Source organism: Myxocyprinus asiaticus, chromosome 2, assembly GCF_019703515.2.
Source record: "Myxocyprinus asiaticus isolate MX2 ecotype Aquarium Trade chromosome 2, UBuf_Myxa_2, whole genome shotgun sequence".
NCBI classification, from domain to species: domain Eukaryota; kingdom Metazoa; phylum Chordata; class Actinopteri; order Cypriniformes; family Catostomidae; genus Myxocyprinus; species Myxocyprinus asiaticus.
In genome coordinates, this window is record NC_059345.1 from 45,980,145 (window position 1) to 45,993,475 (window position 13,331).

General features: G+C 39.0%; 1 protein-coding gene across 1 annotated transcript; it reads left to right on the plus strand.

Annotated features, from left to right (window-relative positions):
• Positions 1–13: 13 nt before the first annotated feature.
• cmtm3 (CKLF-like MARVEL transmembrane domain containing 3) lies at positions 14–13,331 on the plus strand. The gene is made up of 5 exons (XM_051645095.1): positions 14–333; positions 11,450–11,605; positions 11,754–11,849; positions 12,007–12,121; positions 12,599–13,331. The coding sequence occupies exons 1-5, from the start codon at positions 217–219 to the stop codon at positions 12,625–12,627; spliced, it is 513 nt and encodes a 170-aa protein (XP_051501055.1). The 5' UTR covers positions 14–216; the 3' UTR covers positions 12,628–13,331.

Genomic DNA, 13,331 nt, shown 5'->3' on the forward strand with positions numbered 1-13,331 from the left:
ACCGTTTCCGATTTTTCCTGTGAGAGATGTATCGCCCACATTCTCTGTTCACTTATAAACGGTCTCCAGATTTCGGGAATGCAGATGTTGCTCTTTTGTGCGCCTCGTTTCCGCACTGTCATTATTTCCGTTATGTCGATTTGCGAAGAGTAACGGTCTCAAAACGGAGAATAGCAAGCATCACTGTGAACTGTTTGGAAGTGTTTCGCCGGCGCGATGGGGGACATCGAGGCTCGGGAGAGTAACCGATCACGCGAGGCTGGAGTTCGCTCTCTTCTCCCGAGTAAAGAGTTCATCTCCTCCCGAAAAGGACAACTTCTGATCGGTGAAGTGGTATGCCTTTCCCATTTTATTACTGTAAAAACATCCATGTGAGTGCATTAGTCATAATTACATTCCTTCCATTCGTGCTATCTGCAGATTGTTTAATGTACTGTCTGGCAGCTGAATGCAGCCATTTAATCTAAAAATACTTGGATATAAATACTATAAATACTAATTCAAAGTGTTACTATGAATGCTTTACATGTCATATATTCTGCTTCCCACGGATCTCGACCTGGACGAAAGCATGGGAATTATTTGTGCAAATCTTGTGTAAATTTGCACTTTCGTTAGGGCATTGTTTCCACTCAGCTGTCATTTGCTGCTACTGTCAAGCAACTGTTTGATGCCGAACACAAGAGTTCACAACAGTTTGGCCAATAGTTGCTGCAAACCTCTTATAATCGACCAATTGGTGTGCGAGGAGGCGGGACTTACAAAGAGGGGTTAAAGCAATGCAAATATACATGCACACACAATGAAGTGTTAGACCAGATGCACCTCATAATGCAACTAAAGCCGAATCCCGGACATTTTCGCAAATATAGAAATCACGGCCGGACACTTTTTAAGGTCCGAAAAAGAGGATATGTCTGGGAAAAAGAGGACGTATGGTCACCCTACTTTTAGAGGTCTCCAAACATAAACTATACGGTGCATTCAGAAAGTATTCAGACCCTTTTATTTTTTATTTTATTTTTATTTTTTTCTCATTTTTGTTATGTTGCAGCCTTATGCTAAAATGCTTTAAATTATTTATTTTTTCACATTAATCTACGCTCCATACCCCATAATGACAAAGCAAAAAACAGATTTTTGATAACTTTGCAAAAGTATTAAAAAGAATATAGCTGCAAGCAGCAGTTAACGGGTTCAAGTGGTTTAAGGCCTTTAAGCACATGCGTAAAAAAAGTATTATGTTTTATTTAGCAAGCATGTAACCACCTAGATCATAGATGGAATAGATCATTTACAGCCAATACAGGCAATTTACTAAGGAAATACATGGTTTTTAAAGCTTTTTAAAGCTCATAGCGCCATCTATGAGCCGATCTGCATAAAAGTCTGCATGCTTGTTTAGAATCATATGTCGCATGTACTCACCTAATTTTGTTCCAAAGATTGACCTCTTACATAAGCATGCCAAGTTTGGTGAAGATATCTCATTTCCTTCAAGAGTTATAGCCATTTACGTAAAATTGGCCACTCCTACTTCTGATGTTTTCGCATACCGTAGCTAGCTCGAGTCGAAAGTTCAAACTTTTTTTTGATAACTTTTGAAATTGAGACTCCATCGTTTGGCACTGGTTTGGTCCCGATCGGACGAAAAACCTAGGACTAGTTCGCAAAAGTAGGCGGAAAATGTTTATAGGCGGAGATATACGTTTTGTTTGGTTTGAGCCAAGGATTCCAATGGTATAAACTTGAGTCTGTGACAAACGGTCTAGGAGTTATGAGCAGTTTCACATTTTTGATTGCTGTAGCGCTCCCTATTGACCGATTTGGCCGAGTCCGTGCGAGCAATACTACTACCATCTGACCAAGTTTCAAGTCTCTAGGCCTTACGGTTTGCTCTGCCCGATCAGTTTTATGGCCGAATAATAATAATAAAAATCGTAACAATTACAATAGGGTTTCAGCGCTAAGCGCTGCTAATAATAATAAAAATCTTTTTTCTTTATATATTTTTTTATTTTATATTTCCCCTTTTTCTCCCAATTTGGAATGCCCTATTCCCAATGTGCTTTTTAAGTCCTTGTGGTCACATAGTGATTTGCCTCAGTCCAGGTGGTGGAGGATGAATCCCAGTTGCCTCTGCATCTGAGACTGTCAACCTTGACTTGTTGAGCATGTTGCCACGGAGACATAGCGTGTGTGGAGGCTTCATGCCATCTCACTGTGGCAACTATGCTCAACTCACCATGTGCCCCACTGAGAACAAATCACATTATGGTGACCATGAGGAGGTTACCCCATGTGACTTTACCCTCCCTAGCAACCAGGCCAATTTGGTTGCTTAGGGGACCTGGCTGGAGTCACTCAGCATGCCCTGGGATTTGAACTAGCAAGCTAGTGAACTCCAGGGTTGGTAGCCAGTGTCTTTTACCTCTGAGCTACCCAGGCCCCCATAATAATAAAAATCTTAACAATTACAACAGGGTTTCAGCACTAAGCGCTTGAACCCCTAAATAATAAAAATCTTAACAATTACAATAGGGTTTCAGCGCTAAACACTTGAACTCCTAATAATAATACAAATCTTAACAATTACAATAGAGTTCCAGCGCTAAGCGCTTGAACCCCTAAAAAACTGAAATATCACATTGACATAAGTATTCAGACCCTTAAATCAGTAATTAGTTGAAGAACCTTTTGCAGTGATTACAGTCTTTTTTGGGTATGATGTGACAAACTATGCAAATCTGGATTTGGGGATTTTCTGCCATTCTTCTCTGCAGATCCTCTCAAGCTCTGTCAGGTTGAATGGGGACCGTCAGTGGACAGCCATTTTCAGGTCGCTCCAGAGATGTTCGATTGGTTTCAAGTCCGGGCTCTGGCTGGGTCACTCAAGGACATTCACAGAGTTGTCCTTAAGCCACTCTTGCGTTGTCTTGGCTGTGTGCTTAGGGTCATTGTCCTGTTGGAAGGTAAACCTTCGGCCCAATCTGAGGTCCTGAGTGCTCTGGACCAGGTTTTCATTAAGGATATTTCTGTATTTTGCTGCGTTCAACTTTCCTTCAACCCTGACCAATCCTCCAGTCCCTGCTGCTGAAACCACCACCATGCTTCACCGTTGGGATGGTATTGCAAAGGTGATGAGCGGTGCCTGGTTTCCTCCAGACATGACACTTGAAGTTGAGGTCAAACAATTCAATCTTCATTTCATCAGACCAGAGAATCTCGTTTCTCACAGTCTGACAGTCCTTCCAAGCAGGCTTTCATGTGTCTTGCACTGAGGAGAGGCTTCCGTCTGGCCACTCTGCCATCAAGCCCAGATCAGTGAAGTGTTGCAGTGATGGTTGTCCTTCTGCAAGTTTCTCCCATCTCCACACATGATCTCTGGAGCTCAATCAGAGTGACCATCGGGTTCTTGGTCACCTTTCTTACTAAGGCCCTTCTCCCCCGATTGCTCAATTTGGCCAAGAGGCCAGCTCTAGGAAGAGTCCTGGTTGTTCCAAACTTCTTCCATTTAAGAATTATGGAGGCCACTGTGCTCTTGGGAAACTTCAGTGCAGCAGAAATTTTTTTGTAACCTTCCCCAGATCTGTGCCACGACACAATCCTGTCTCTGAGCTCTGCAGGCAGTTCCTTTGACATTATGGCTTGGTTCTTGCTCTGATATGCATTTTCAGCTGTGAGACCGTATATGTGTACCTTTCCAAATCATGTCCAATCAACTGAATTTGCCAAAGGTGAACTCCAATCAAAGTGCAGAAACATCTCAAAGATGATCCAGAGAAATGGGATGCAACTGAGCTAAATTTCAAGTGCCATAGCAAAGGGTCTGAATACTACAGTTTTTTCTTTTTAATACATTTGCAAAGTTACCAGAAATCTGTTTTTTTTCTTTGTCATTATGAGGTATGGAGTGTAGATTGATGTGAAAAAAAATATATTTTAAAGCATTTTAGCATAGAGCTGCAACATAAAAAAATTTGAAAAAATATGAAGGGGTCTGAATGCACTATATATATATACACTACCGGTCAAAAGTTTTGAAACACACTCATTCTTTATTATAATTTTTTTCTTCACATTTTAGAATAATAGTAAAGTCATCAAAACTATGGAATAACATAAATGGAACTGTGGGAATTATGTTGTGACTAAACAAAATCCAAAACAAATTAAAACTGTGTTATATTTTAGCATCTTCAAAGTAGTCACCCTTTGCCTAGAATTTGCAGACATGTACTCTTGACATTTTCTCAACCAACTTCTTGAGGTATCACCCTGGGATGCTTTTTAAACAGTATTGAAGGAGTTCCCATCTATGTTGGGCACTTATTGGCTTTTATTTATTATTTGTTCCAAGTCATCAATTTAAAAAACTTTTTTTATTTTATTAAATTTAATTTTTATAATGAAATAAATTAATGTGGTGGCACAATTATATTTTTGTCTACAAAACTCATTTATATATATATATATATATATATATGTGTGTGTGTGTGTGTGTGTGTGTAGATGTGGTGGAGTCCTATGTGAGTTGCCTGAGGCCTTTGACATGGCTATTGGACATACAGTATGTAGATGACATTGCTGCATCTTGCTAAGCAATAGATCAGTCGCTCATAAAAAAGTAGCATTTCTTCTGTTAGCTTCAGACTACAGTAGTGTTACTGATATGCCCTTAATAATACTGCATACCTTTGGATCTATGTGCACCTTTATGTACTGCAATTATTTTACAGGTACCACTTTATATTAGGTATCTGTAACTACTATGCACTAACATTAAAATACATTTATTGTGTAACTACATACTATTCTGCAAAATTCACATTTGCTGCTACTTAGGTTGAGATATGGGTAGGTTTAAAAGTAAGGTTAGGGTTTAGGGTAGGGTTTCTCAACCTTTTGCCCACTGCGACTCACTTTTTTGCATGCCAGTCATCCATGACCCACCAGGGGTAATTTCATAAATACACAAACATTTTCAGTCATTAAACACACAATGAAGAAAAAAATGTTTTTAATTTTTTTTTTTTTTTTTTTTATACTCAAGTTAATGTGACACTTGGGATTACCACTCTGAAATGATAATTTCCACAGATTGTATTGCATTCTGACTAGCACAGTAATGCATGGAGCTAGCTCATGCAATGCTACGTATAGAGACCTTGTCCAAAAAGTACGATTTGTAGCATTGATGAAAATATTAACACGATTCAACAATACAGGCCACTGTTGCCCCAAACATGTAAGCAAATGTACAGTTCTATCCTTTTTATTGGTAATTTGTACTCATAACAGAAAAGATCTCGGGACCCAGCAGACAATGATCTGTGACCCAGTGGTTGAGGAACCCTGGTTTAGGGTAACAGTTAATCCCAAAGTATACTACAGGTTTTTATCGTGAATGTGAGCCTGTCAAATTATACTTCTTTTGACTGTGCACATACACAGGCAGTTGGCACATGCGCACTAAGACTGCTATGAGATACTGGACTATTTCTCTACAGGAGTTTAGACCCATAAATATGTCTTTATATTCCTTCAGACTCGAGTAAAAAAAAAACAGGTGTCTCCTGACCTCCTCACACACGCGTTTTTAACATGCACATCCACTGATGTTGTCTTTACCTTCGGCTGAGTTCGGAATGGAATACTACCCATACTACTCTTACTACTTCTGCCATATGTGACTATGAGTAGTATGGTAGTATGCCATTTCGAACTCAGCCTTCATTTTCCATTGTAAAGCAGCGTTTTAAACTTCTAGCGCTTCTTCGTGAGAGCAATGGCTCAAATGTGAGTGTTGCCACCTTGTGAACACACTAATCAGTGCAAATAATTCCAGGAGCATACGTATTCTGCGAAAAATCGGGCTGTGCATGTTCAGTGCTCGAGCACTCTGCTGATGATGAAATTCACGTCATGCGTCCATCTGACCAAAGTATACTTGGGCTGTAGTGTTGGGTTAGGTTAAGGGTTAGGGGTAAGGTTAACAGTGTAACTACAGGAGTCGCGTGGCACTATGCGAGGGTTGGACATGTGAACGGCGAGCTCTGCACACTTTGCTAGCTTTTAATTTTTTTTGTGTCATAACTGGTGAGATTTCATAACTGTTCTATGAAGACAATATGTCAAAGAACTCAAAATCCTCAGGTTCTGGAGACATTAAAAGACACTTGTGCTCAAGCTGATACCCCAGACAAGGCTGCAGACCAGGAACTCACTTTGGAAGGTGCGGCAGGAGAAATCCAGCGGCAACTGGCGAGCATGTCTGTGATGCTGATGAATTACTTTCTAATTCGCTAGCAACCAAGGCGGACTTGGAACGCGTTTTGGAAAAGTTGGAAGACCTTGAGAATTGTAGCCGGCAAAACAACGTCCAAATTGTTGGAATTCCTGAGCATGAGGAAGGCCGAGATATGGTGAAATTCCAAGACGGGCTCTTCCCGAGTCTGCTTGACATAACAGGCCATAAGCTGGAAATCGAGCGAGCTCATAGAGTTCCAGTTCGGAGATCCACTTTGGGAGACAGGCCCCGATCAATTCTGGACACATTTCTGAGATCATCTGATAAAAATCTTGTGTTACACGAGGAGTAAAGGAAGGTTTTCTTGGAAGAACCACAACATTTTCTTGTTCCCAGACTTTGCGAATTCGACAAGAGAGAAACGTGATCATTTCAAGGAATGCAAGAAACTCTTACATCAATGGAAGATCGCTTTTGCACTGATGTTTCCGGCCAAACTGAAAATAGATACTAAGGATGGCCGCAAAGTATTTACATGCCCACAACAAGCATTGTCCTATATAAAGTCATTAGAATGAGTAGATCATGGTGTGATTTTCATGTTGCCTCCAAGTGAACCTGACTCGCTGAACATTCACTCAATTGTCCGAGGAAGCTGGGCACCTTTTTTGTTTCTTTTTGTGATGGTTCCGCCTAGCGGCCGAAGTTTGTTTTGTGGAATAAGACTCCTTCGGGAGAGTTGTGGATGAATCTGCTTGTTCTTTGTTCTTATGCCTCCTATTGGATGGAGTTTGTTTTGTGGAATTTTTTATTTATTTGCAGAACATTGAAAGGATTAGGTCATCTGCTGCACTTATGAAACAGCCATCTAACTGAACATTCGTTTGACTGCCCGAGGAAGATGAACGTTTTTATTTTTATTTTTCTATTTTTATTATATATATATATATATATATATATATATATATATATATATATATATATATATATATAAAATTTTATTTATTTATTTATTTTGTGTGTGTGTGTTCGTTCCGCTAGAGGCTGGAGCTTGTTTTGCGGAGGAACACACCTTTGGGACAGTATGTAGATGAATCTACACGTTCTTTTTGTTTAATCTGCCTATTGGCTGGAGTTTGTTTTATAGATTTTCTTCTGTTATGTAATCCTGTTTTATAGAAACACCGGACTTGAGCAATCCAACAGCAAAGTTCTCACGGGGGGTCTCGAAGGCGTACATGGACTGTTTGAGTTTAGAGGGATGGACACCGGTTGGTGCTGTCGTGCGCGGGGTTAATGCACACGTTTTTCTTTTTTCTGTTTGTATGGTTCGGGGTTTGATTGTTGCACTAATGCTGGAATGTGATATGATATTGTATATGATATTGTGTTTCTTCAAGAAACGCATCTTTCCCCGCAGGAAGCTGAAAAATTTGGGAAGATTTGGGGTGGACATATTTTTTTAGTGCTGGCTCAAGTAAGAGCAGGGAAGTCATTACATTGATAAGTAAGCATCTACAATTCAAATGTCTCAAACATATTAAAGATCAATTAGGAAGAGTCGTTATTGTTTTAAAAGAAATTCAGGGGCAAAGGTTGATTTTGGCTAATATTTACACACCTAACGCTGATGATCATGGCTTTTTTATAGATCTTGAAGGGATGTTGCAAGCCGCTGGCACCCCTCATGATATAGTATTGGGAGGAGACTTTAATCTTTTGATGGACGCAGTCCTTGATCATAGTGAAGCAAAAGTGTGCAAGCCCCCTAGAGCAACATTGACGCTTCACAGGATGTGTAAAAATCTTGGTCTTACAGATATTTGGAGACTTCTGAACCCATCTGGTAGGGACTATAAATTTTTTTTTCAACAGTCCATAAGATTTATGTTAGAATAGATTTAAAACAATTTTTTTTTTTATATCTAAGTTAATTTATGGAACATTTAGAACTCCCTAAACTGAAGACTGAGCAAAAAAATTATCTTGATTCTGAGATAACCTTGGAGGAGCCCTACAGGCAAGGCTCTGGGACCAGATGGCTTTGCCGCTGAATTATTTAGATCTTATGCTACAGAATTGGCCCCACTTTTGCTAGAAGTTTATATGGAATCATGAAAGAATGGAAAGCTTCCACCAACCATGACACAAGCCTGGATTAGTCTGATACTTAAAAAGGACAACGATTCAAGTGAGTGTAAGAGTTACCATCCAATTTCCCTGATCCAGCTAGATGTTAAAATATTGTCAAAAATTCTGGCTAACCGATTGAGTAAAGTTATGACATCTCTTATAGATCAGGTGGGGTTTATTCGGGGCCACAGCTCTACTGATAACATTAGGCATTTCATCAATATCATGTGGTCAGTGGCGAATGATCAGACTCCGGTCGCTGCCATCTCACTTGATGCTGTAAAGGCGTTTGATATGGTAGAATGGGATTATCTTTTTAAGATTTTGGAAATATACGGGTTCGGGAGTACTTTTATTGGATGGATTAAGTTACTTTACAGACACCCTGTAGCAGCGGTACAAACAAATGGATTAATGTCAGATTATTTTACTCTGGATAGGGGCACCCAGCAGGGTTGCTCTCTTCCCCATTATTGTTCTGTCTTGCCCTGGAACCATTAGCAGCCACGATAAGAAAGGAAGATGATTTTCCAGGGGTGGTAGCGGGAGGTATGGCGCATAAGATTTTGCTTCACACAGATGATATTTTATTATTTGTTTCTGACCATACTAGATCTATGCCTTGCCTCCACAGAATTATTAATTCATTTTCTAAGTTCTCGGGATACAGAGTTAATTGGTCTAAATCCGAAGCTTTGGCTCTGACAGCGTACTGCCCGGTAACGGCTTTTCAGCCGTTAATTTTGTTAATTTTGACTCTTTAATAAAAAAAGTTTTTGAGTGATGTGGACAGGTGGGCTTCACTACATTTATCTATGACTGGAAAGGTTAATGTTATAAAAATGAATTGTATTCCAAAATTCAACTACCTACTACAGTCTCTCCCCATTGAATTTCCTCTCTTTTATTTTTAGCAATTTGATAGTATTGCTAAATCCTTTATCTGGAATGGTAAACGTCCTCGGATGCATTTTAACAAGTTACACAGGCCAATTGACAAAGGTGGGTTAGGTCTCCCCAAGATTTTATTTTACTATTATGCTTTTAGTCTCAGACATTTGGCGCATTGATCACTTCCGCCTGAGAGAGCCCCTGCCTGGCTCTTTATTGAACAGGAGGTCCTTGCCCCTATCTTGCCAAGTCTTTCTACCAAGCTGCCCGGAGAAGTAAAGACACATCCCGTTATCTCGCACATTAATTTTGTGTGAACAAAAGTTTCCCACGTGTTCATTTCGGACATTTACCTGAATGTTGCCGCAAGTATTTGGTTAAACCCTAAATTGTGCATTAACAAGTCCCCTTTCTGCTGGACAGAATGGATTGAGAAGGGAGTTGCTACGCTGGGTGACCTGTATAAAAATGGAGCGTTGAGATCTTTTGAAAATATTATACAGCGGTTTGGGATTCACAGATCTCAATTCTTCAGGTACTTGCAGCTGCGCCATCTACTTTTCACCATCTTTGGGTGTAGTACGCAGCCCCCTAAAGCGGCAGACACTCTTGAGATGGTGCTTGCTGCTTTTGGAAAGGGCCACGAGGCTTCAGCGTACTATTCCTGGCTAATTCAGAGTTTAGGGGACAGGGTTTTAACCTCTCTTAAGAAGTTATGGGAGAGAGACTTGAATTTAGTACTGGAAGATGGAGAATGGGGTAAGATTTTAAAAAACGTCAAGTCTGCATCTAGAGATGCAAGGGTGCGCTTCATTCAATTTAAGATTCTGGATTGTTTTTACTGGACTCCCTCCAGATTGTATAGGCTTGGCCTTAAAGACACACCTACTTGCTGGCGATGCCAGTTGGAGGATGGGGACATAGCCCATATTTTTTGGTCCTGTACTAAGATTCAAGAGTTTTGGTCAAAAGTTCAGAATTTCGTTTGTGAGGTTTTGGGCACTCAGATCTTATTTTGCCCCAGACTTTGTATTTTGGGTGATGGGGCAGGTATTAATATAATGATCACTGGGACATATGTTGGGTGGCGGGTGGTGATGGTGGTGGTGGTGGGGGGGGTTCACATAATTGTAAAAAGTTGATTCTGTGTATTCTTGTGTTGTTTGTTTAAATTTGTATTTAGAATCAATAAAAAATTGTTAATTAAAAAAAAAAAAACAGTGTAACTACAGATCAGTGTTGGATGTAATGCAATCCAATTACAAAGTAATTAGTTACTATAATACAGTTACTTTTTAGTAAAATAATTTAGTGTAATGCATTACATTTTAAATTCTTTTAATCAGACTACAGTTACTGACTTTCAATTAATTTAATTACTTTTAAGAACATTATAGAGTTATGCTTATTTCTAATATATTATTTATGTAGAAAACATGAATTATGGCTCCGTAATGAGTCACTGAGAAGGAGAAATGTGAGGTGCTGAGTGAATGACTTGTGTGTAACAATGAACAAGTAAAAAATATAGATATTTTTTTGAATTTGTTGAGCAGAAAAGTGTTTTAGAAAGTAACTTAAAAGTAATTACTATTACTTTTTCAGTGAAGTAATTAGTTAAGTAATCTGTTTACAGTTTTAGAGAAAATAATAAGTAATTTGTGGTGGATTACTGTTTTTAAGTAACTTACCCAACACTGCTACAGATTAAATTAAATGCTGGTACTTTATATGGAAGTACAATGCAACAACATGTATACGTACATAATAAGTACATTGTATCAAATGTTTAAGTGTGTAGTAGTTAAAGACACATAATACATTTAAACTGGGTCCATTTTACAAAATTAAAATGTTGTCATTGGTGTGCATGTGGAGTGGCATCTCTGAAATCAAAACGTTGATATCCTTTTTACAGAAAAAACATTTATACATGCGGTACATTTCACTCAAAATAACTGACCAGTCATAACTACTGTAGTATGTTTAAGACCACAATAGCTGAATATGGTAACATTTAGTATGATCAATGGCTATTAAAATCCATTGCATAGTTTTAGGGCACTCAACCCTCTTACAAAAATAGAACAATTGAAAAAAAAGAAAAGAAAAAAAGAATATATATATATATATAATGAGTAAAATCAACATCCTCTTCCACCCTTTCTCTCTCAGGTGCTGTCGTTCATCAGTTTTGTGTGTTTTGCTGCCTCAACAGCGGCTGCCTTTGTCACAGCTCCTTTCATTGAATTCTTAGCAGGCCTCTTCCTGCTCTTTGCTTATTCTACAAAGTTCAATGAGAGATTCAAGGGCTTTCACTGGCCCCTCATGGTAAGTTTAGTGACCTACATAGTGGAGGCTGTCTATGTTGGGTCTTAAAGGTCATGTACACAGTCTACATGGCATCGTATTATAACATTTGTCCATGAATACAGTTCTGCCCACCTTACTAAATCTCCATGTCTGTTGTTTCATCAAGGACTTCCTGCGCTGTGTCAGTGCCTCCATTATCTTTTTCATAATCTCTATAATATCCGTGTCAAAGTATCCGGATGGAGCCTCCAAGGCTGCTGGGGTATGCTTACATCAGTCAAATCTAAATCTCTTTTATCTGGACTATGAGTGACCTCACCGTTCATCCATGACATGTGTTATGTGTTTTATGTGATGTTTACACTGGTCTGTTTTCTCTTTATCTCTCTTTGTTTCTGTCTGTCTTCCTCAATTCTTAGGTCTTTGGTTTCATAGCCACAATAATTTTTGCCCTGGATTTTTATTTCATCTTTAATGAACTGGCTAACTTCCTCAAGGGAGGTGATTCCAGTGAGGAACCACCCAATACACAAGGTATCTCACTATAGGGATATTATGTATCTCAAAATGTTCTCTGTTTTCATTGTGGAATCTAATTCAAAGGAAGTATTGTATGACTTTGTAGCTTTCCACATCATTCTAAACCACCAAACAATCAGTAAGACTAGTCATTGGAAGTGAAAGTGTGCTATGATTGTCAGTCAAGTGAGGTTTTGTAGCTTCATAGAAGTAATCATACACAGTTTAGCTTTTACTTTGGGTTAGTTGGGTTAGATTGAATTGTTGCAGTATCATTTAGTAAATAGTGTGAAGAAATCCAAGCAACAAGCACACATGTCCAGCAATTGTCATGCATACAGTGTAGTCATATTGCTAGTGCTGTGAAACCTCCACAGTGTAAAGCAGTTTATTTTCATGGGGAATTCCCCATCTAATTCTTTTTCATTTTATACTTCAAAGACTGCACCGCCTCATTTATCCTCCAGACTAACATATTCTTCTTCCCTACAGATGATGACTCAGACTCTGACTCTGACTAAAGCTGTGATTGTGTCCGAGAAGATCTGGTATGTGACCACTACAGTGCCTGATAACCAAAAAACAGACTTTGGAATGTCCCCAGAAGTGTACCATTTATTATGTCTATGTACTGCCTCTAAACAGCTTATGTGTACTTTTTGTATTGTTTACATATTGTGTTCATTTTTATGTGCAAGCCTTTTTCTACTTCTATACCTGGGATGTTTGTGCGTGTTTATGAATTCAGAGTTATTTTCTCCAAATATTTTCTCTTAAAACTGACCTTGCATTACCTTGGCGATGAAGCCCGGTACTGGGTATAATGCTTTTTTTTTTTTATGTTTTGCACCAAATAAAAAGGTTTACATCCTATCTGAAAATAGCAGGTGGTTGTCTGGTCAGAGCCACCTGTCGCATTTCCACAGGTCTACACATTGGTGTTCATTTTATGTCTGGCCAAAGTACTGCAAAAAATGGCAGTAATTTTCTTGTAGTGCCCAATTAGCAATGCCATTAGTGCACTGCCCTGCAATTGAACCTGTAAAAACATTTAAGTGGGAGCTTTAGCAGTGCTTTAATGGAGTGTCTCCTGGTTTCTGTATTCTCAGGCATGCTGCATTTATCCACATAAAATATATTCTAGTGTTTCTGTGAAGGACTGATAAGCTTCAAGGATTGTTTTGGAAACTGTTAGACTGCCACAACAATAAATATATTTTGTGCA

Bases quoted from the DNA above. Each gene is read 5' to 3' on its own strand.
- cmtm3 (XM_051645095.1), top strand. From the start codon at position 217: ATGGGGGACATCGAGGCTCGGGAGAGTAACCGATCACGCGAGGCTGGA. The intron at 11,606-11,753 runs GTAAGTTTAGTG...TGTTTCATCAAG, and splicing joins GCTTTCACTGGCCCCTCATG to GACTTCCTGCGCTGTGTCAG. The intron at 11,850-12,006 runs GTATGCTTACAT...CTCAATTCTTAG, and splicing joins GAGCCTCCAAGGCTGCTGGG to GTCTTTGGTTTCATAGCCAC.